The following is a 19,923-nucleotide window of genomic DNA, read 5'->3' as shown; positions in this document are numbered from 1 at the left end:
TATGCCCCAGACCCGCTCAACGCTTAATATACTGGGCACGCCTAATAGAACTTTATGCTATTGTGTGTAACTAACCTTGTAAATTCTCAAATTTTCTTAATAAATCGTTGACTATTCAAAATTACTTTTTTCTTAATCATAAATCATTAAGTTGAAAATATTTTATGTCATAGTTAAAATAAAAATTATTGCACGTTATCCACTAAGACTGCTATGATAGTAAATTTTAAATAAATCTTTCATTTAAAAGGTATTTATTTATTAACTTTTGTTATGTCTTTATTATACAATAGTCCATAATTTTTTTTATAATTATTTTCTTAAATATTATTTTTTTCACGTTTACGAGATACAATACTTATTAATTTAATAGCTCAGTATTAGCTAGTAACTATTTACAAATAATTAGTTATCATGGTATAGTATGGCGAATTATGTCACTTTATTAACTTATTGAAACTTAAAAATAAATGATGCTAGAGAATCAAATTTAAATTGTGAATTATGTTTTTACATAAATTCTTTTTCAAACAGAAAGCATATTAAATAAAAGGAGTATTTAAAAAAAATCAAATTATAATATCGAAATTCTTTCAAGATACATATAAGATTTTATATCGAATATATTACTTTTTATGTTTGAGTTGTAACGACGTTGTAGTTAATTTGCATATTATGATATATGTCATACTTTTCGTATTATTCATAGTTGAATTATAATTTATAAATATTTTAAATAGATTATTTTTTATAATTTTGTGATTTTAATGTAATTTTTATAATTATTTTTTATTTTATACTATCTTAAAATTTTTAAAATTAATAAAATTTAAAGATCAGTGGACATATGTCAGGCTTACCCCTCGCCTCGCCTCGCCCCCGCCTTTTAAAACATTGAGCTTCACAGCAAAACATCAATTTTTTTTATCAAAATAGCCCTGAACACCCTAAGCTGATAAACTTCTCTCGTTATTTATTATTTATAAAGGGAAAAACCGAAAAGGAAATATTCTGTAGTTGGATTATGATGCGATTGAAGTGTCCTCCCTCTCAAAGCCTTTACCAATAAAGCTTCCTTGTGCACTCTCTCTCCCTCCTAACAAGCGATAAAAATGTTGATGAGTAGCATCTTCAGTTCCATTCATCTCAAAACCTCTTCTTTCTTCCCAACCCCACTTCCCACCAATCACCAAAATCCTTTCCCCCTCACTTTCTCCTTCAAACCCAATTCCCCAATTGCCCCCATCAAATGGCACATAAGTTCCTGTGCAGCTGGTCAAGAAATCGACATGGAACGAACCAAAGAAGGACTATACACAGCAAAACCCAAAAAAGTCGTAATCTTGTGGGACTTAGACAACAAACCGCCACGTGGACCGCCGTACGAAGCTGCCATGTCATTGAAAAAAGTAGCACAATTCTTTGGTGAAGTGGTAGATATGTCTGCATATGCCAATCGCCATGCTTTCATCCATCTTCCTCAGTGGGTTGCTGAACAAAGGCGCGAAAGGCGCCATCTTGATGTTCTCGAACGTAAAGGTGCTGTAACCCCTTCTGAACCTTACATTTGTTCTGTTTGTGGCCGAAAATGTAAGACTAACTTGGATTTAAAGAAGCATTTTAAGCAGTTACATGAGAGAGAAAGGCAAAAAAAGCTCTCTCGTATGAGGTCACTTAAAGGGAAAAAAAGGCAGAAGTTTAAAGAGAGGCATGTTGATGGTAATTACAAGTATATAGAGGCTGCTAGGAGTTTGATAACACCAAAAGTGGGGTATGGTTTAGCAGCTGAGTTGAGGAGAGCTGGGGTTTTTGTAAAGACTGTGGCGGATAAGCCACAGGCTGCAGATTGGGCATTGAAAAAGCAAATGCAGCATTCAATGACTAGAGGGATTGATTGGTTGTTTTTGGTTTCTGATGATTCAGATTTTTGTGATATGTTGAGGAGAGCAAAGGAAGCAAATTTGGGAACTGTGGTAGTTGGGGATATGGACAGGGCATTGGGGAGGCATGCTGATTTATGGATTCCTTGGAATGGGGTAGAGAATGGCGAGATAAAGGAGAAGGATTTAGTGTTAAAGCTTGAGAGGAGGAGGGAGTCTTGGGGTAGGAGTAATGCGCGGTTTTCTGTGAGTGAGTTTGATGGTGGGATAAGTGGGGAGGGTACTAGTGTAGGAAGTTTGATGGATGATATTGTTGAGAAGTTGGAGCTTTCTGGCACGAGGATTTCAGCTTTCTCTGAAGGGGAGGAGGATGAAGATGTTGAGGAGCTGGATGAGGAAGACTGGCTTCGTGCAAGATTGGATCAACCAGGTGATGACAAATATGATACAGAAGACTCCTTATTGGATAGCGAGGATGAGGAGGGGGACTACTTATTGGATAGTGATGACGAAGATACAGGCCAGATGGTATAAATTGATGATGAAAGCAATAAGAGAAAAAGCACTTTGGCATTGCTTTGTCGAAAGATTTATAGGAATTGTTTGAGATAAGGAGTATGCTCTGTAAAAATGAGGTAGAATGAAAGGTTGCTAGAGCAATTTGACATATTGACCGAGTATGTCTCTGGCAGTTCAGCTATCTTCGAGCATGTCGAGGTAATACAGATGTAACCTGACTTTCTCTTTCAGAAGGATCCAAAACTGTTACTTGGTTATCAAAGTATTGCTTTGAAAGTTTACTGTGCCTGTATTCTCTTTCACAAACTTTCTACAAGGTCAAGGTGTGCTTCTCGCTTATGGGAACATTCCCATTGATTCGAATATAATACATGACAAATTCCTTTTTTTGGACTTTTCTCCAAATTTCTTTTGGAGCTCTGGATTATTTGTGATATTGTCATCTGATAAAGCTCTGAGTTATTACTTCTTTATCTTTCTGCTATGTGTATGGCATATACATGACTAATATTAGTTGTTTTTGGGGTAACTCTTCTGAACCTGTTTTTACCTGCTCATCTTTTTGAGGCAGTCAAGTATCAGCACACGGGGGTTCTTCTACATATTAGATGTGGAAATTTCTGCTGCATTCAATGTTGCTCTGTGGTTTGGTGAATAAATATACCAGATAAAAGAGTGAATCTGGAATTTCTTTTAACTAATTCAACTCTTTGCTTTTCTCATTTCTAGTAAAATAAGTATCGATAATGTCAATACATTTCCTCAACTGAGAGAAAAATTTGCTCTCAAAGACAACTGCAATCAGTACTAGTTGACAGAAGTAATCGAAAACAAAGAATAGTTAATAAGATGTCATGTTCCATGGTATTGGCAATAAAATTGAGGATGACAGGGAGCAGTAAATGGAGATTTTTATATGCCAAAGAACCACCGCTTGGAGTACAGAACTGATTTTTCTACTATTTAGAAGCGACAGTTAAGGGCCTCTTCATCGTCCTAATTCCGGAAATTACGGTAAAGTCCTTTTCGTTGTCTTGTTGGGCTATTGATATTGCATCAACTTTGGGGTAATTTGGTATTTTTGTCATATTTTACACAGCCGCTTTCTGCGACATTAAAACCTTCTGCTGAATTCTCCCACTCTCTGTCCTATTGGCACGCGCCTCTCTTTGGTTACTGATGTGGAAGCTAAATCTGCTTTTGGCGATGTGTAGCTCTGCAACACCAGCACTTTGATGGGCATGTGTAGCGTACTTCTGGCGTTAACCTTTAACCCTTGAAGCCAGTTCACTTTTGCTGTCCTTTTTTCTGCATATTTGATCTTTACCCTCAGGTTTATATCAGACAGTTTACCGGGCTGCTTAGCTGTGACCGCCCAATAAATTTTGGAACATGCTCTGTTTTGCTTTGGTCTCTGCTTTTCTGCTATCCATGTTATTGTCTCTCTGCCCGCTTGCTGATAGGTCAGTACTCTAGCCTTCGTCTTTCATCTCCTCCTTTAAATTTGTGTGTCTGCTTTGATGGACTGCAAAGGATTAGGAAAGGGTTTTGGTTTGATTTCCAGAAACCAATAGATCTAAAAGCTTCTGCTTATGGATTTCACGAAGAGTTTTTGAAAAGCTCTTCTAGACATTTTACAATGTTTACTTCTCTATTTTTCTTATTCCAACTTTAGGCTTCTTTTAGGTCCTTGTAGTCTTTATGATAAAAAAAAAGTTAAATTAGTGAAAATACTGGGTAAAGCTTACGTGTTTACAATGAATAAATCTTTTGTTAAGGAGTAAATCATCCTTGATCGTTATTAGTCAGGACCCTTTTAAGTCAATCATGAACATGAATTAACAGGATTATAAGATAAAGCACCACTTGAATCGCTGAAAGTAAAAAGAATAACAGGAAAAGAACCTTTTCTATTCCTTACATTGCTTTAGGAAGGAAGATGTACCCCTACCACTAGAAATTAATTTAAATTTATAGCTGTCTATATCGCACTAGACAAAGATCAACTTCCTTTGAACTCACAAAAAATAAACAATATAAATACAGTCCACATGCATACAGATATTGCTATGGCTCTTCTGTATAGCTGTACATGAGTTTGGACAAGATATCATTTATCAGTTCCATTGGTTTTGCCGTAATGCCAAACTGGTGGTATATGCAGCCTAAGGACAAGAACAATTATACAATTGATCCAGACAGGCTTGAGTTGAGTTGTCAGGCATTTTCTATCTGATCACTGCACTAATATTATATGGTTATTTAATTCCTATTTCCCTCTATGTTTCTATTGAAGTAGTGAAGGTCCTACAGGCATTGTTCATAAACCAGGATATTACGTAATATGTACGCTGACAAGACAGGAACTCCTGCTCAAGCACGGACATCAAACTTAAATGAGGAGTTGGGGCAGGTTGATACCATCCTCTCGGATAAAACTGGTACTTTGACATGCAACCAAATGGACTTCCTAAAATGCTCCATTGCTGGTACTGCATATGGAACACGAGCCAGTAATGTAGAACTTGAAGCTGCAAAGCAGATGGCAGAGGACCTTGGTGGGTAAGATGAAATTTCACAGACTGTCATTATAATTGAATTAGAGACGGTTGTCACTCCTAAAAATGAGATCAGGCCTGCAATAAAAGGGTTCCGCTTTGAGGATAGCCGACTTATGAAGGGGAATTTGATAGAGGAGCCAAATGCAGATGTCATCTTGCTATTTTTAGGATACTTTATCTTTGTCATAATGCGATTCCTGAGTTAAATGAGGAGACTTGCTGCTAAAATTATGAAGCAGAGTCTCCTGATGAAGCAACATTCCTTATTGCAGCTAGGGAATTTGGCTTTGAGTTCTGTGAAAGAACTCAATCAAGTATTTTTATACGGGAGAGATATCCTTCTTTTGAAGAGCCAAATGAAAGGTGATTCAGCCTCAATTATTGCCGGTTGTTTCAAGAATTACATTACCTTGTAGTATAATACCAACTTACTCCTGATCTGTTATCTTTAGGGAATTCAAAGTTCTCAATCTACTGGACTTCACCAGCATGCGGAAGAGAATGTCTGTTATTATTCGGGATGAGCGGGGCCAGATTCTTCTCTTGTGTAAAGGAGCAGACAGGTCTTTTTTTGACATTTTTTAAAGTTAGTCTCTATTTCGTATCTACTTCGTTATCCAGTGAAGTAGGTCATTGATGAGGCTATTGTGCTATAAAAGATGCTCTTAGCATGCCTGTAAATTCCAGTCGGCTTTTCTAATTATTACTGCCTCCCTGCCCTCTCCCTTGTATCGGGTGAAGTTCATTCCTTTTAATAGTTTTTGTTCCCGAAATTTTTATTTCCTAGACGACCTCTTTGTTGATGAGACGAAGACAGGGCTCTGTTAAGTTTTGTGATTGTTGAATGCATAAAGAAAGAAATTTTAATTTCTTATTATCACCTTGCCTTGGCTAATTGTTTATCATAGATGGGGAGTATGGCGACCTTTCTGATGTAAAATTTTAGATGATATGCTGTTTTATTTTTTTTGGATTATGGAGCATCATCTATGATAGATTATCAAAGAATGGAAGGAGATTTGAGGAACCTACCACAAAGCATTTAAATGATTATGGGGAAGAAGGGTTGTGTATTCTCATGCTTGCCTACAAAAAGCTGGATAAGAAAGAGTACTCTGCATGGAATGAAGAGTTTACTAAAGCAAAAGCTTCAATCGATGGTGATAGAGGTGTCATGCTTGAACGTCTATCTGATATAATGGAAAAGGATTTGAGCCTTGGGGTTTGCTCCCTTTCAAGGTCTCAAGTTCGAAACCCACTCGGTGCAAACAATTTCTGAGGGCCATCGGACTGGGTAAAACCTGAATTAACCGTGGTGCACTTGCGGGAAACTCCTTGCCGAGGGCCTGTGCACCCCCGGGATTAGTCGGGGCTCAAAGAGACTCGGACACCCGGTGCAAATAAAAAAAAAAAAAATAATGGAAAAGGATTTGATCCTTGTTGGGTTTACAGCTGTGGAGGATAAACTACAGAAGGGAGTATGTACTTTATGCTCCTCAAGAATCTGAAGTATATCTTCTCTGACATAGTAGCCGTTTTTTACTATTTCACATCTATACCTTTTCATCAGGTTCCTATACACTGAAGAACTCAAATTGCTTCACTTGTATTAATTCTTGATCAAGGATATCAAGGCAGAGACAATTAGTCATCTCTTTTTGCATTGCAGCTTCACTATACAGATATGGAGGATTTTTATCAGGTTAAGGGGAATTCCATGGGCAATGCCGGGAAGAATCCTTGATATTCTAGCTAGCTGGAATAAAGAGGGCTCACTTTCGAGAGACAAAGAGAGATGGAGAATTGTCCCAGCTTGTATATGGTGGACAGTCTGGGAAGAGAGAAACCAAAGATGCTTTGAAGAGAAATCCAACAACATTCAGAAGATAAAGATGAAATGTTTACTCTTTTTTATTTTTAGTGTAAAGGAAAACTTTTGGAGGATAGTGTATCCATTTTAGATGCCTTAGACTCATTGTAAGAGAACAAGGCAGAAAAGAGCCCTTTTTGTGTAGTTTTGTATGGGCACTTACATTGTAATTATGGGTGACTTCACAATTTTAGTGAAGTCTTTATATGAATATACAAATATGTTACCTTTTCAAAAAAAAAATTATATATAAGTGACTAAGCTGTACGAACACAGTTTTCAAAACTTGTACCAATAGTTATGTAGATTGTACCGGAAGCTTGGCTCTCTCTAATTGGTCATTCAATCTGTTTTGCCCTTTACTGTAAACGCGTATCACTTCTTCTCTAGCATCCCCTTTCTTGATTTTTCATAATTTGCCAAACCCTTTTTCTTCTCAAGTTATCCTTTTCAGAAGCTCTTTCAGTGGGTCTGCATTCCTCTTCATTCTAAGGTACCTAAAAAATTTTAGATTGTTACTTTCTTCTTCTGCTTCCTTCTTCTCTTGATATATATTTCTTTCTTTTTTATGTTTTCAGAAGGCATTCTTTCTAGATTCTATTTACATAGTGGTTATGAGGTACTCTTTTCCCTTTTTTGAGGTTAAAATTAAACTTTTGCTCTCTGTTTTCTCCTATGTTTTGGTAGTTTTTTGCTCAATTTTTTACATGCTTATCACGTCAGTAATTTTGTCTGAACTCCTGTATGTTTGGAAATAACTAGGTGGATCTTTTTAGTGATTGATGAATACAAATCTGAATTTTTTGGGTAGTAAAACTTAATGTAAAAGTAATGGCTACTTCAAGAACTCCATGAGATTCTGATTCATGCAGAGCATTAACTTCAAGCTCAGCAAGTGATTCAATTCAAAAATTTGTCAAGATGCCAATGTTTATGTGGCCCATGAGGTTTTTTTTTGGTTCAATTAGGTATTCCCAAATAAAAAGGTAAGGTTTTCCTGATGGAGATTTTGAGCACTTTATGGACATACTATTGAATGTGTTGCAACTCTGTGTGTTATGGGGAATATATCTTCCATAATTATATGAGATAACATACTGATGGTCTATACATGTTTTTTTGGTCATTTGCATATTCTGCAAAACACTGAACAAAAATGTGAGTTCCCTAAGTCAATGACTTAATTCACCTCATACATTTATTGTTGTTGAAGGGTATTTAAAACTTTATTTTGTACTTCATTGTCATTTAGGTTCAACAAACATACATTCACTGTGTGGGGATTTACACCGGGAAGTACGACCGCTCAAAATCATCTTCTTTGATGATGATGTAAGTTTGTTAAATCTTTGTACTCAGATGTTGCTGTTGATATCTGCAGTTAAAGTGTTTTCTGTATAATTCATCATTTTCAGTTAAAGTCACGTCATTATATAATTATGGTTTTGAAATTTACTTGAAACTTGATTTTTGCTCCTCATTGTCAAGTAGTACAGCATACATGCATTCACAGTGGGGTTTATACAAGGAAATACGACTGTTCAACATGCATCTTCTCTGATGATGATGTAAGTCTCTTTAAATCTTTCTATAGTGTTCCTGGCTCATTATGTTTTATACTCTTAAGCAAAATAATTTCTACCTTAGGTTTAAAGAATCATTATCACTGTGATAAATGTAGAATATGTAGTTAAATAAATGTAGAATATGTAGTTAAAGTCTTTTCCCTTTTGTTGTTCATTTTGGTTCTTCAATTTTTCAAAAACTTCCAATTCATACGAACAAATGGTTGATGGTATCTTAGACATTGGCCTGGTCTCTTCACATTTCGAAAAGATATATTCTAAGGAGCATGAAGTTTCATTACTGGGAAAACACTTGCATTTTTGGTACCAACTTTTCCTTGTAATCTCTGCATGTTTATTCAGTAAAATTGTCATACCTTCATTGTGGGGTTAGTTAACCTACTATGCAACTTTTCATATACCTTTTTAAACAGCTTCTCTTACGTATCTCATTTCGTCAACCAAAATACTTTTAGAAAAAGAAAAAAAAAAGAGAAGGAAGAGGTGAAGAAGATTCTGTTTCATTTCTCATGAAACATGTTTAGAATTCAAAATACTAAAATGAGGAGGGGAGCTGTAGTTCATATAAGCACATATATGGAAACTCTCATTTTATTTTATTATGATGTGTAAACAGGAAGAAACTCAAAGGAATGAAGTAAAAATATATGAATCTCCTGATTGTTGCAGAGTATCTTCATCAAGCCAAGCTTTTGGTGGGCGTAAGAGATCACATGTTATTGTTGCAACTCTTTGCAGCAAGTGTGTGTCTTTCATTTGCTGCTGCTTCAGCAGAACCAGTATTATCAACAACTGATGGGAATATGATAAATCTTGACATTTCTGCTCCATTGGAAGAATGAAATTAGTCTGATTGAGCTTTCTGCAGTTTCTGATACTGAGTTTGTCAACCCTATCAAGCATTGAAATGAAATTATTCTTACAGTTGAAAGACCTCATGAATTAGAGGTAAAGTTATGTTCTTTTCCTCTTTCAACTTTTAGGTTGGATCCAAGGTAATTTGATTAGTAAGTTTTCGTGATAAACTGTGGCATCATTTGTAGTTTTACCTATTAAACAGATTGACTGTATTTTGTTTGGCATCATTTGTAGTTTTACCTACTAAATAGATTGACTGTAATTTGTTCGCCTCAAAGTCTATCCTGTTAATGTGAGAGATAATTTTACCACATCAACCAGTAGGAAAGACCACAAGATTTCACTTCAGTTTTTTAAGGTCATACTCGTAATCCAAATTGTTTACTAGGTTACCTGCAATGCAGATTAAAAAAAGGGCATGTCTTTAATGAGTGGTATACTATTGCTAATAGCCTACTAATGCTCCACCTATTGAATTTAAGCCCAATTTCCTTTTTTCTTCACTGTTGTTAGCATTCCTAGCCAAATACAGGTGAATATGCATGGGAATGCAAATGTGTGATCTGTGAGGATTATGAGTTGAGAAAAATAGAATTTTTTATTTCTTTGTGCTCAATTAGGAGTTAGAATGAAATTTTAAACAAATATATGTACTCCCTTAGTCCGAGCAACCAGTTTACTGTTTTGTGGGTGGGGGCTATGCCACTAAGTTACTGAAGATTATTTCACCTTTTACAAAGAAAATGTGTTGTATTTTTTAAATAAAGAAAATGCATACTTTTTCTATAATTTCGGAACTCCAAATTTCTGTTCAACTTTGTTTGGGAATGAGATTTATTTCATTTTCTTTCAGGTCGATTGACAAATATATATCAGCATATAGTTTTCTTAATCTGTTTATATGTTCTCAGAGTTGATACCAAATCATTCTACAGGAGGATCACTTGAAAATGATAATCGCAAGGTTTTACTATAGTCTAAACCACGTGTTGTGGTGGACAGAGAGTGATCAATACATTGCCAAGTCAAACAAGGTATGCAAACCCAACCTACAAGACAAGGCAACTTGACAGCAATAACTGTAGAGTTCAACTAATGCGGAACAAATGAGACAGATTTGCAACTACAAGAATCAAGGCAATAATTGAAGCTTTGGACTGGTCACTGGAGAGGAACCACTTTCATGTTCCTTTTTTTGCATGTATTGGGAAGAAAACGGACATTATAGTAACCCATGTTATATGGAATACATGTCTGCGTTCAATTCTATTGCGAATTTGTTTACTGCTTAAGCAAAACTGTTTTTATCCAAATAAAATAATTTTCAGATGAAATACCAATAAAACAAAGGTAATTGATAACTGATGTCCATGAACTCTAGGTTATTTATATGATACATGCCAGAGTTCAGGTAAATTGTAGTCTTTCTCCTCATCTTGTTTCTTCTAAATTACCTGTCAAGTTTCTAGATTATGAACTACACGCATCTTATCATTAGGAACTTTTATATTACCTATATATTATGCAACCTGTGTAATGTATCCTACTTTCTTGAGCTACTACTTTTTCCCTGATTGGTATATTCTTGAATTATAACTTGAAAATATACCAGCTTTTGTGTGTGTGTGTGTGTGTGTTAGTATCCAGCTTGATCATTATGACTTACTAGAAAACTAATTCAGACTTCAAACTGCCCCAATATCCAAAATCATGTTTGTTTGTAACAACAGAGAACATACAATTCTAATATGTAGGCTTTTCAATTAACGTCATGAAATTTTGTTGAATAGGTACCACTATTGTAAATTTATTTGATGGAATTTGATATGCAACTGACTTGGAACTGTTTATGGAAACTACTGATATAATTGATCATTGGTTTTTATATAAAGCAACAATTCAGTATATAATCAAGAACCTTTAGCATGTCCTTGTTTCATCATCTCCTACATTACTTTTAAAAATGTTCAAAAAGATTAGTTTCCATCAATGAGATGAAATAAGGTGTCTGATTTACTGGTTGAAGTTTCTCATTTATTATACAGGTATTTATAATGACCTAATTGGAGTGGTTGCCAAAACCAGTTATCTTCCCCTAAATCATAGGAAGATAGTGAAGTCCAACCACATTCCTCCCCTAAATCATAGGAAAGTCACTAGAAAGGTAGGTCCAGAAGTGTAGTATGGGCATGTCTAACCATATACCTTGACTATATACAAATAGAACTATTTGTGGTCAACAAACCTCAACCAAGTCCCAATAAAACAGAATAAATTTTGGAACCTTGTGATTAATAATTTGTGGCAGCAAATCCCTTTTTGTTTCAAGGTAAAACAAAACAAGGTAATAAGTCAAAGTAGACTAGCAGAATACAAGGTAAAATACTAGCCAACAACTAAGTTGAAACTTGAAACAACATTAATGAACCTGTGTATATTTCAACTGAGCAAATCAGAACATAATCTTGCTATGAATTCTATACTCAAGAATCAGTTTTTTCCTTTAAATTGGGGTTGTCAGAAATGTCTGTGGTGATGATGTTGATGTCTGTGTTCATCCAATCCAAAGCACTGCAAAACAGGGAAACATACTACAAAGAGACACCTCTTTAACACAGAGAAAGTAGAAGAAACTACAAAACAAGGGCAACAACAACATGCCAAGAATGGATCATCATATGGTCTATTTCCTTCATGTTGATGATGATGACGACCCATCTTCTTCTTTGACCTGATCAATATACAAAACCAATGATTACCCATTACTCAATTGGCAAAACAAAAGTTACCCCTTAACTAAAACTCTGCTATAATTGAGCAAAAAGATCAGATCTTTAACAAAAATATGAGTAATTTAGATAGATTACCCTGAGCTATGAACCTCCTGTTTCTTCTTCTTCTTCTTCTTAAGCTAAAAGAATAATGCAAGAGTAATTGTAAAAGGAGGGACGCAGAGGAGATTGGTTGGAAGGAGAATAGCTGTATCAGACCAGCAAAATTGGGAGGAATAAGACTCTTTGTAGTTGAACTAAAAAAAGAGTTATAAAGCGTGTGAATTTCGCGTTAGGTTGTCACAATTATAATTATTTGGCAAGTAGATAGCACTCCTACTAATATAAAATTTCATAAAATTAGGTATCCAGGCTTTTGCTACCGTTAGTATTCTACAAGTCTAATCCAATTGGACCAAAAATCAGACGTGGCATTAAGTGGCTGGTTCAGTTGATCTGGACAATAAGAATATAAAAAGGCATCATACGAAGTATCCCGTGTTTACACAAGGTCCCGGGAAGAGATGCTTTCACGGTTCGAACCGATGACCTATAAGGGGTCGTTTGGTATGAGGTATAAGAAGGTATATTGCTGGTATAAAAATTTAATACCACCTAAATACTTTGTTTGGTTAGCAAATTTGGTATAAGTTATCCCATAATTAAAATTAGTATCGGGATAACTTATACCTTGTAGAGGGTGGGGTAATTAGTGTCGGGATAACGTATACCTTCTTTTTAAAAATTATGCAATTGTCATTTTTAATACAATATATCAAACAACGAATAAAAAATAATATTATGATAACTAAGCATCACTTATTTCGGTTCAAACCTAACGGCTCTAGTTCAACGAAAACAACGTTTGTGTTGCTTTATAGAAAAGGGCATATTCTTTTCTGATTTTAAATTATTATACACGTTGGCTTGGGGGCAATGATTAGTTTCTTCTATAGTGGATTAGTGGTACAAGCTGGGAAGTGGGAATGCTATTTGGACTTTTGAGGCAAAGCCACTGCAAATAATATATTGAACATAACATGAGGATTGAAGACTTTGATTAAAAAACTGAAGCTTGACTTGTTAATCATGATTCATGAGCAGTTGATTTCTGTATATATAATTTTATTATTAGTTAACTATATCTGGATATTAAGCTGAAGTCAATAAATGCAGCTATCATATCAGATTACCACTTACCAGTATATGTCCTTGTCGATATCTATTATGCTTGAAAAGAAAGGTAAATAAACAACAACAACAAAATGGATCTCGAAATGTTTGGTAGTGATCTAGCTTCTCGGTGTTTAACTTGGAGAAAAAAAAGGAAAATTCAATGCCGTGCTTATGCTTTATGGATCTGTGGTTCACATAGTAGTTATGTGGCATTACGCATTTACGATAACTAATATTTATGAACGTGTGTTGCACATTAATAATGACACACAATGGTTTAGATATTTAATTATATGAGGGAACAATAAAATTAATTAATAAGAGAAATTTTATGTATGATAATACAATAATCATCTAAATACCGAAAAATATTATTACATTAGCATAATACATGAATTTAAAATAAAAAGTCATCATCAAAACTTATATAAATGATCAATTTTGTCATGTTAGTTAGATAATTATGTATTACTTCATCTGTTCCACTTGAAGTGATTTTTTGGTTGCTTTCACACGTATTAAGGAATCCAACTTTTAGCATTAATTAAAAATATAATTGACGATATTAACCTTAAAGTGGACCAGGGGAGTATAGTTTAAAAGTATTTAATATGATGGTATCTTACCGAACACTATTGTGTGTATGTTTTCTTCTAATGATTTGGCTGATCTGCCTTAATCAGAACTCTTGTTGATCTTGATATCTCTCTTGAAAGTGCAACATACAGTTGTTCATGCAAGAAAATACATTGCGATAAATATAGTCTAATATTTAGGATATTTGTCTTTGTGCGTTATTTATTATATTTGCAAAATACAAACATACTAAAAATTATTTTGACACAGATTTAAAAGGATATTCCTTAGTTTCGGAAGGCTAAAATTGAATTCAGGAATAAGAATATACTTAGAAGCACATTGACCAATATAATAATTTTTGCATGTATGATGTTGCTGTCAAAACTTCTATATACCATTTGTTTGTTATTACATAAGGTATTCGGTGTATCTAAATTTTTCAGTAGCATGAATGACATTTTTTTAAAAAAAAAACAACCTATATCCAATGGAAGATTAAAGTAAGGTAGAAGGTCATTTGATATTAAAGCATTTAAGTATTCTTCTTGGTAAAAATTATTGGTATCATTTTCTGCTGAGTCAAAAACTGAAAAATATTTTGTCTTTACTATAAAATTTTGCAATCAACCTTTTATTTAGTTGATCAACATATTCATTTTTTCTAGCTAAGATACCTTTTTAATTCTATTATGCAATTTGCACAAATTGCGTTTTAATCTAATGATAGAAATATTTCTCTTATTAAATGCACTACTATTATCATCGGGGTGGATAACCAGGTATTTAGCAAGAAACAAATCATCTTTTATTGGATGCTCTTCTTCGTTCCCGACACGAAGTAAGAAGACACTGAACTCTGGATCTGTTGTTGCTTTATATTTCTTGTTAGTTGAATCTTTCTCATTTGAGGCCAGAATTATAACTTTGGCAAGCTAGCTTTTATAGTCTCCGCTTTTGTCGATTTTGGAACTACTGGTAGTACTTAACAGAAATCACCTCCCAAACTATTTATTTGTCACCAAACGGTTCATTAATATCCAATATATCTCTAGAACTCCGGTCAATTATTTCGATCGTTTGACACTTAGCCATAAGTGCTTCATCCCATATTATTAATTTTGCTTTCCTTATATATATATATATATATATATATATATATATATATATATATATATATATATATATATATATATATATATATATAATGGTTATTTAAGTTGTTTGAAGAGGTATATCAAATCTAATGTGGGTGGCCTCACAATAAAATCATTCATGGTACATCACTTGCTATTATTGCTAACAGTCATGCCTCTTAATATGATATTTGCAAGTAATGCATGACATAGAAATATTATTCTGATTCCGCCGGAGGCATCTACAAAGAATAATCCTGCTATACCAGAGTATACTCTTTATAATATAATCTTGAAAGCTTGTTCATGTTTAGGATTTCGCTTTGATTGTGCTTCCTCAGACACTTGTATAACATTTTGATTCTTAACAATATACTAACATTTTTACTTTGTGTTCTAATTTTTTTAATCTCTAACGCTCTTTTTATGGAATAAATTTGTGTATCCTAGGATTTTTTTAACTTGAATACGAATTTTACTTATATGATGAATTTAAAAAAAATTGAATTAGATTCTCTTGCTAAATAATTAATTAAAAGATCTAATTATTTGAGTTTAACATAAAAAATAATTTATTCTATGTTAATTCAGATCTTAATATTAGTTTATCTCTTGGTTTGAATAATTAATCTTAATTATAATTTTATCCACCAAATATTTTATTTTCAAAGAGTAAAAGATTGATATGACACTTCACTTTTAGATCATTATGTTTGTAGAATCATTAGTGATATTGACTATTACCAACCATTTTGTTTCTCTTTCTCACACATTTATATTCTTAAATATTTTTTATAACGACCCGACTGGTCGTTTTGAGTATTGTGGCTCATTTTTCCTATTTATTGCTTCCTCTATGTTGTATTATGGTTATGTGACTTGCCGATGTATTTGCTTTTGGTTTCGGGTGAGTTTCAAAGTCAAATGGGATACATAGTCCCTAAGTTGGAAGTATAAGTTGAAAGAGTTGACAGTAGTTTGACTTCTGGGTAGACGACTCCAGAATGGAGTTTTGACTATTCCAATAACTCCGTATGGTAATTTTGGTCTTACGAGTGTGTCCGGATGTTGATTTGGATTCCCGTAGGTCATTTCGGCTTGAATAAGCGAAAGTTATAAAATTAAAGGTTTGGAAGGTTGAGAAGTTTAACCGGGAGTTAAATTTATTGATATCGGGGTCGAACTTCGATTACTGAAGTTGGAATAGGCCTGTCATGTCATTTATGACTTGTGTACAAAATCTAAGGTTAATCAGAGTTGTTTTAGTATGATTCCACGTTAGTTTTGGAAGGCGGATGTTCATAGTTTCAATAGGCTTGAATTAGGTTGTGATTCGTAGAATCGATGTTGTTTGATGTGATTTTAGGCCTTGAGTAGGTCTGTTAGGTGTTTTGGAACTTTTTTGATATATTCGGACATGGTCCTGGGGGCCCCGGGTGTGATTTGGATTGAATTCGGAACCAATTTGGACTTAATCATTTTTGCTGAAGCTTAAGCTATTCTGGTGTCATCGCACCTGCGGTGGAAATAGCCTCAGGTGCGGACTCGCTGGTGCGAATGGAGAAATGCAGAAGCGTAAAGGGGCAGCCCAGGCCTAGGTTCGCAGGTGCGGACACCTGGGTGCAGATGCGCCTCAGCAGGCGCAAACGTTTCTTCCACAGAAGAGGCATTTGGGAAGGCCTTTTGTAGGACCATAGGTGCGGTCTAGTCTCCGCAGAAGCGGGCTCGCTGATACGAGCAATTGGTCCGCAGAAGCGGAATTTCGTGGCATAAGCTGGAACTGCACCTGTGATAGATTGTTCCGCAGGTGCGACGGTGAGCCCGCAGATGCGAAATCGCTGGGCAGAAAAGGGCTTAGGTCGAGAGTTTCATCTCATTTTTTATTTTTGGACCTAGAGAGCTCGGTTTGTGGTGATATTTCGAGAAGTTTTTAAGGAAATCATTGGGGTAAGTGATTCTAACTCATTTTTGGATATATTACATGAATTCATCGTTATTTTTGTCATTAAATTAGTGATTTGAGTTGAAAAAATGTGGGAAAATATTGTAAAACTCCTTAAACTAAAATTTGGAATTTTGAAAGGCGATTTGAAGTCGAATTTGAGTAATTCTTATATGGTTGGACTCGTTATTGAATAGATATTCGAATTTTGTAATTTTGGTCAGGTTTCGAGATGCAAGCCCGGGGTTGACTTTTTTAGTTGACTTTTTGTTTTTCTTTAAAGACTGCAACTTTATTGTTCGGAATAGCTTCCTATAATTTATATTTATGGTATGAAGTTATTTTGGCTAGATTCGAGCCGTTCGGAGTTAGATAATCGCGGAAAAGACTTACTAGTTGATTGAGTTAGCGTGCTTTGAGGTAAGTGTCTTGTCTTACTTTGCGTGGGAGAATTTTCCCTTAGGATTGGTATTGTTTCGTGTTAATTGTGATATATGGAAGCCGTGTATGCATGGTGACTAATATGTACACATGCTAAATGTGGTAATTAACTGGTTTTAGCTATTTAGATTCCTTTTATGCCTTTAATTAAGTTACCATAATATGTTATATTCAGCATCATTTGTTTATCTTCACATGCTTTACTTGTCATCATTAATACTTGTCTTATCTCTTACTTGTTAATTGTCTTTACATGTTTAGTCGAAGTTATTGTTTTCTCTATTCCTTATTCATTATTTAACCGTTGAGTTCCTTACTATTGAAGTTGTTATTTCTTGGAATATCTTGTTGTTGAAATTGGTATTGAGTTATAAAGGCCGTGATTCATATTGAGGTGCAGTGGTAAAGTGGTGAAATACCATTCTTGTTGAATTTTTTTTTTTACTTTCCGTTGTTATTGTTGAGACTCTTGTGCATATTGTGGTTGAGCCTTGGGCTATTTATTATGGAAAAAATATTATTGTTGACTTCTTTGGCAAGTTGTGATATTAGGCACTTGAGGAGCGATTTGTGATACGTTGTGATATTGATACAGATGCGGTGGTATAATGGTTGGGGTTAAAAATTCATGCGGTAACGGGCTTGATACACATGTTTCTAGTAGGGGAAGTACTTGAAGCCACACAGTGTGATAAGGTGAGCTAAAACGCGGGAAGCTAATTCGAAAAAATATTTTTCAAAACTAAATGCAAGATCCCGCGATGATATAAGGAGAGATTGTGAATTGTTTGGTGATATGAGACTACGAGGCGGTACCTCGGTAGTGATTCTTGTTGATACTTTTTTATTACATCACTTGTGTTTTGGTTGCTTTATTTCCTTGGCATGTTATTCCTTATTTTCTTCCGTGATGCCTTAATTATCTTAGTTTAGTGTAACTATTCCTGGTATATTTCTTCATTGCTTCATCTCCATTGTATATCATTATCACACTGTCATTTACCTGTTCATTTTTCTTATTTATTTCATTAGGGCCTTGACCAAACCTCGTCACTACTCTACCGAGGTTAGGCTTGGCACTTACTAGGTAGCGTTGTGGTATACTCATGATACGCTTCTGCACATCTTTTTGTATAGATCTAGGTACCTCCTACCAGCCCAGGTACCAGTGAGCCGAGTTTGGATTTGGAAACTTCAAGGTATACTTGCCGGCGTCCGCAGGCCTCGGAGTCACCCTCTATCCAGTTCTATTTTATTTTCCTTTTTTTTATAGACACTGTTGTATAGGGATGTTCAGTAAACTCTTGTAGAGCTTTTGACTTGATATCACCAGATTTTGGGAGTCTGTTTCTATTGAGTTGCGGAGTTCTTTTATGGTAGTTGTTGAGTTATTTGAGAAGTTTTATCATTATCTCAGTTATATTTTGCATGTATGTTAGGCTTACCTAATCTTAGAGACTAGGTGCCATCACGACATCCTACTAAGGGAAATTGGGGGGTCGTGACATTTTCTTAGTTGTTTAATAATTGGATATTTTTCAGTATTACGCAAAAAATTAATAAAAAATATTATTTGAGTAGGAAAATAGTTCAAATATAATATAAAAATATATTATCATGGGGATATTTTATTTTCTCAATTTTAACCTTTTATTGTAATGACCCTACCGATCATTTTGAGTATTCCCGATCCCCTATTCATTGCCTCATTTATGTTATATTGTGGCTATGTGACTTGGTGGGAGTGTTTGGTTTTGGTTTCGGGCGAGTTTCAGAGTGGAATGGGACATATAGTCCCTAAGTTGGAGCTTTAAGTTGAAAGAGTTGACCGTATTTTGACTTCTGGGTAGATGACTCCGGAATGGAGTTTTGACTATTCTAATAAATCTGTATGGTGATTTTGGTCTTAGGAATGTGTCCGGATGTTGATTTTGGATGCCCTTAGGTCATTTCAGCTTGAATTGGCGAAAGTTAGAAAATTGAAGGTTTAGAAGGTTGAGAAGTTTGACCGGGAGTTGACTTTATTGATATCGGGGCTGGACTTTGATTACAGAAGTTGGAATTGGTCTGTCATGTCATTTATGACTTGTGTGCAAAATTTGAGGTTAATCGAAGTTGTTTTGGTATGATTCGACGTTAGTTTTGGAAGTTGGATGTTCATAGTTTCAATGGGCTTGAATTGGGTTTATGATTCGTAGAATCGATGTTTTTATGTGATTTTAGGACTTGAGTACTCTGTTAGGTGTTTTGAAACTTGTTGGTATATTCGGACAGGGCCCCGGGGCCCCCATGTGTGATTAGGATTGAATCCGGATCAAATTTGGACTTGTGTGATTGCTGAAGTTGGGATGTGTCTGGTGTAATTGCACCTGCGCACTTTGGGCCACGAGAGCGAATTATGGCCTTGCTCAGCTAGGACAGTAGATGTGGTCCGAGTCTTGCAGAAGCGGACTCGCAGGAGCGATTGAGATAGCGCAAAAGCGGAAATGGCTGGCCAAGCCTAGGGTCGTAGAAGCGGAACCCTTTCGCAGATGCGAGAGCACATATACGCATATTCTCCATAGGAGCGGACATGTGATTTGGCCGCAGAAGAGAAATCTCCTAAGC

The 19,923-nt window shown here is 35.1% G+C and overlaps 1 protein-coding gene and 1 long non-coding RNA gene across 16 annotated transcripts; one reads left to right on the top strand and one right to left on the bottom strand.

Moving 5' to 3' along the window:
- The first annotated feature begins 998 nt into the window (after nucleotides 1–998).
- On the top strand, nucleotides 999–7,115 carry LOC107759456 (uncharacterized). 14 transcript variants are annotated; one of them, XM_075252115.1, is made up of 6 exons: nucleotides 999–3,413; nucleotides 3,499–3,862; nucleotides 4,699–4,961; nucleotides 5,233–5,323; nucleotides 5,413–5,523; nucleotides 6,630–7,115. In XM_075252115.1, exon 1 carries the CDS (start codon nucleotides 1,113–1,115, stop codon nucleotides 2,412–2,414), a length of 1,302 nt encoding a protein of 433 aa, XP_075108216.1. In that variant the 5' UTR covers nucleotides 999–1,112; the 3' UTR covers nucleotides 2,415–3,413; nucleotides 3,499–3,862; nucleotides 4,699–4,961; nucleotides 5,233–5,323; nucleotides 5,413–5,523; nucleotides 6,630–7,115. The 14 variants fall into 14 exon arrangements, with proteins under 14 accessions (XP_075108216.1, XP_075108215.1, XP_075108209.1 ...); XM_075252114.1 differs by having other exon boundaries at nucleotides 3,499–4,961; XM_075252118.1 differs by having other exon boundaries at nucleotides 1,002–2,597; nucleotides 3,292–3,413; nucleotides 4,704–5,323; nucleotides 5,413–7,115.
- A 1,785-nt stretch (nucleotides 7,116–8,900) lies between these two features.
- Nucleotides 8,901–12,373, bottom strand: LOC107779864 (uncharacterized). 2 transcript variants are annotated; one of them, XR_001646706.2, is made up of 3 exons: nucleotides 12,142–12,297; nucleotides 11,703–12,005; nucleotides 8,901–9,308 (listed from the first exon to the last, which is right to left on the bottom strand). It is a non-coding gene; the product is annotated as an uncharacterized LOC107779864 (long non-coding RNA). The 2 variants fall into 2 exon arrangements; XR_001646705.2 differs by lacking the exon at nucleotides 8,901–9,308 and having other exon boundaries at nucleotides 11,536–12,005; nucleotides 12,142–12,373.
- Between the last annotated feature and the right edge of the window lie 7,550 nt (nucleotides 12,374–19,923).

This window comes from Nicotiana tabacum, chromosome 4, assembly GCF_000715075.1.
Source record: "Nicotiana tabacum cultivar K326 chromosome 4, ASM71507v2, whole genome shotgun sequence".
Classification (NCBI taxonomy): domain Eukaryota; kingdom Viridiplantae; phylum Streptophyta; class Magnoliopsida; order Solanales; family Solanaceae; genus Nicotiana; species Nicotiana tabacum.
The sequence above is the reverse complement of the archived record's forward strand: the minus strand, read 5'-3'. Positions and strand labels throughout refer to the sequence as shown.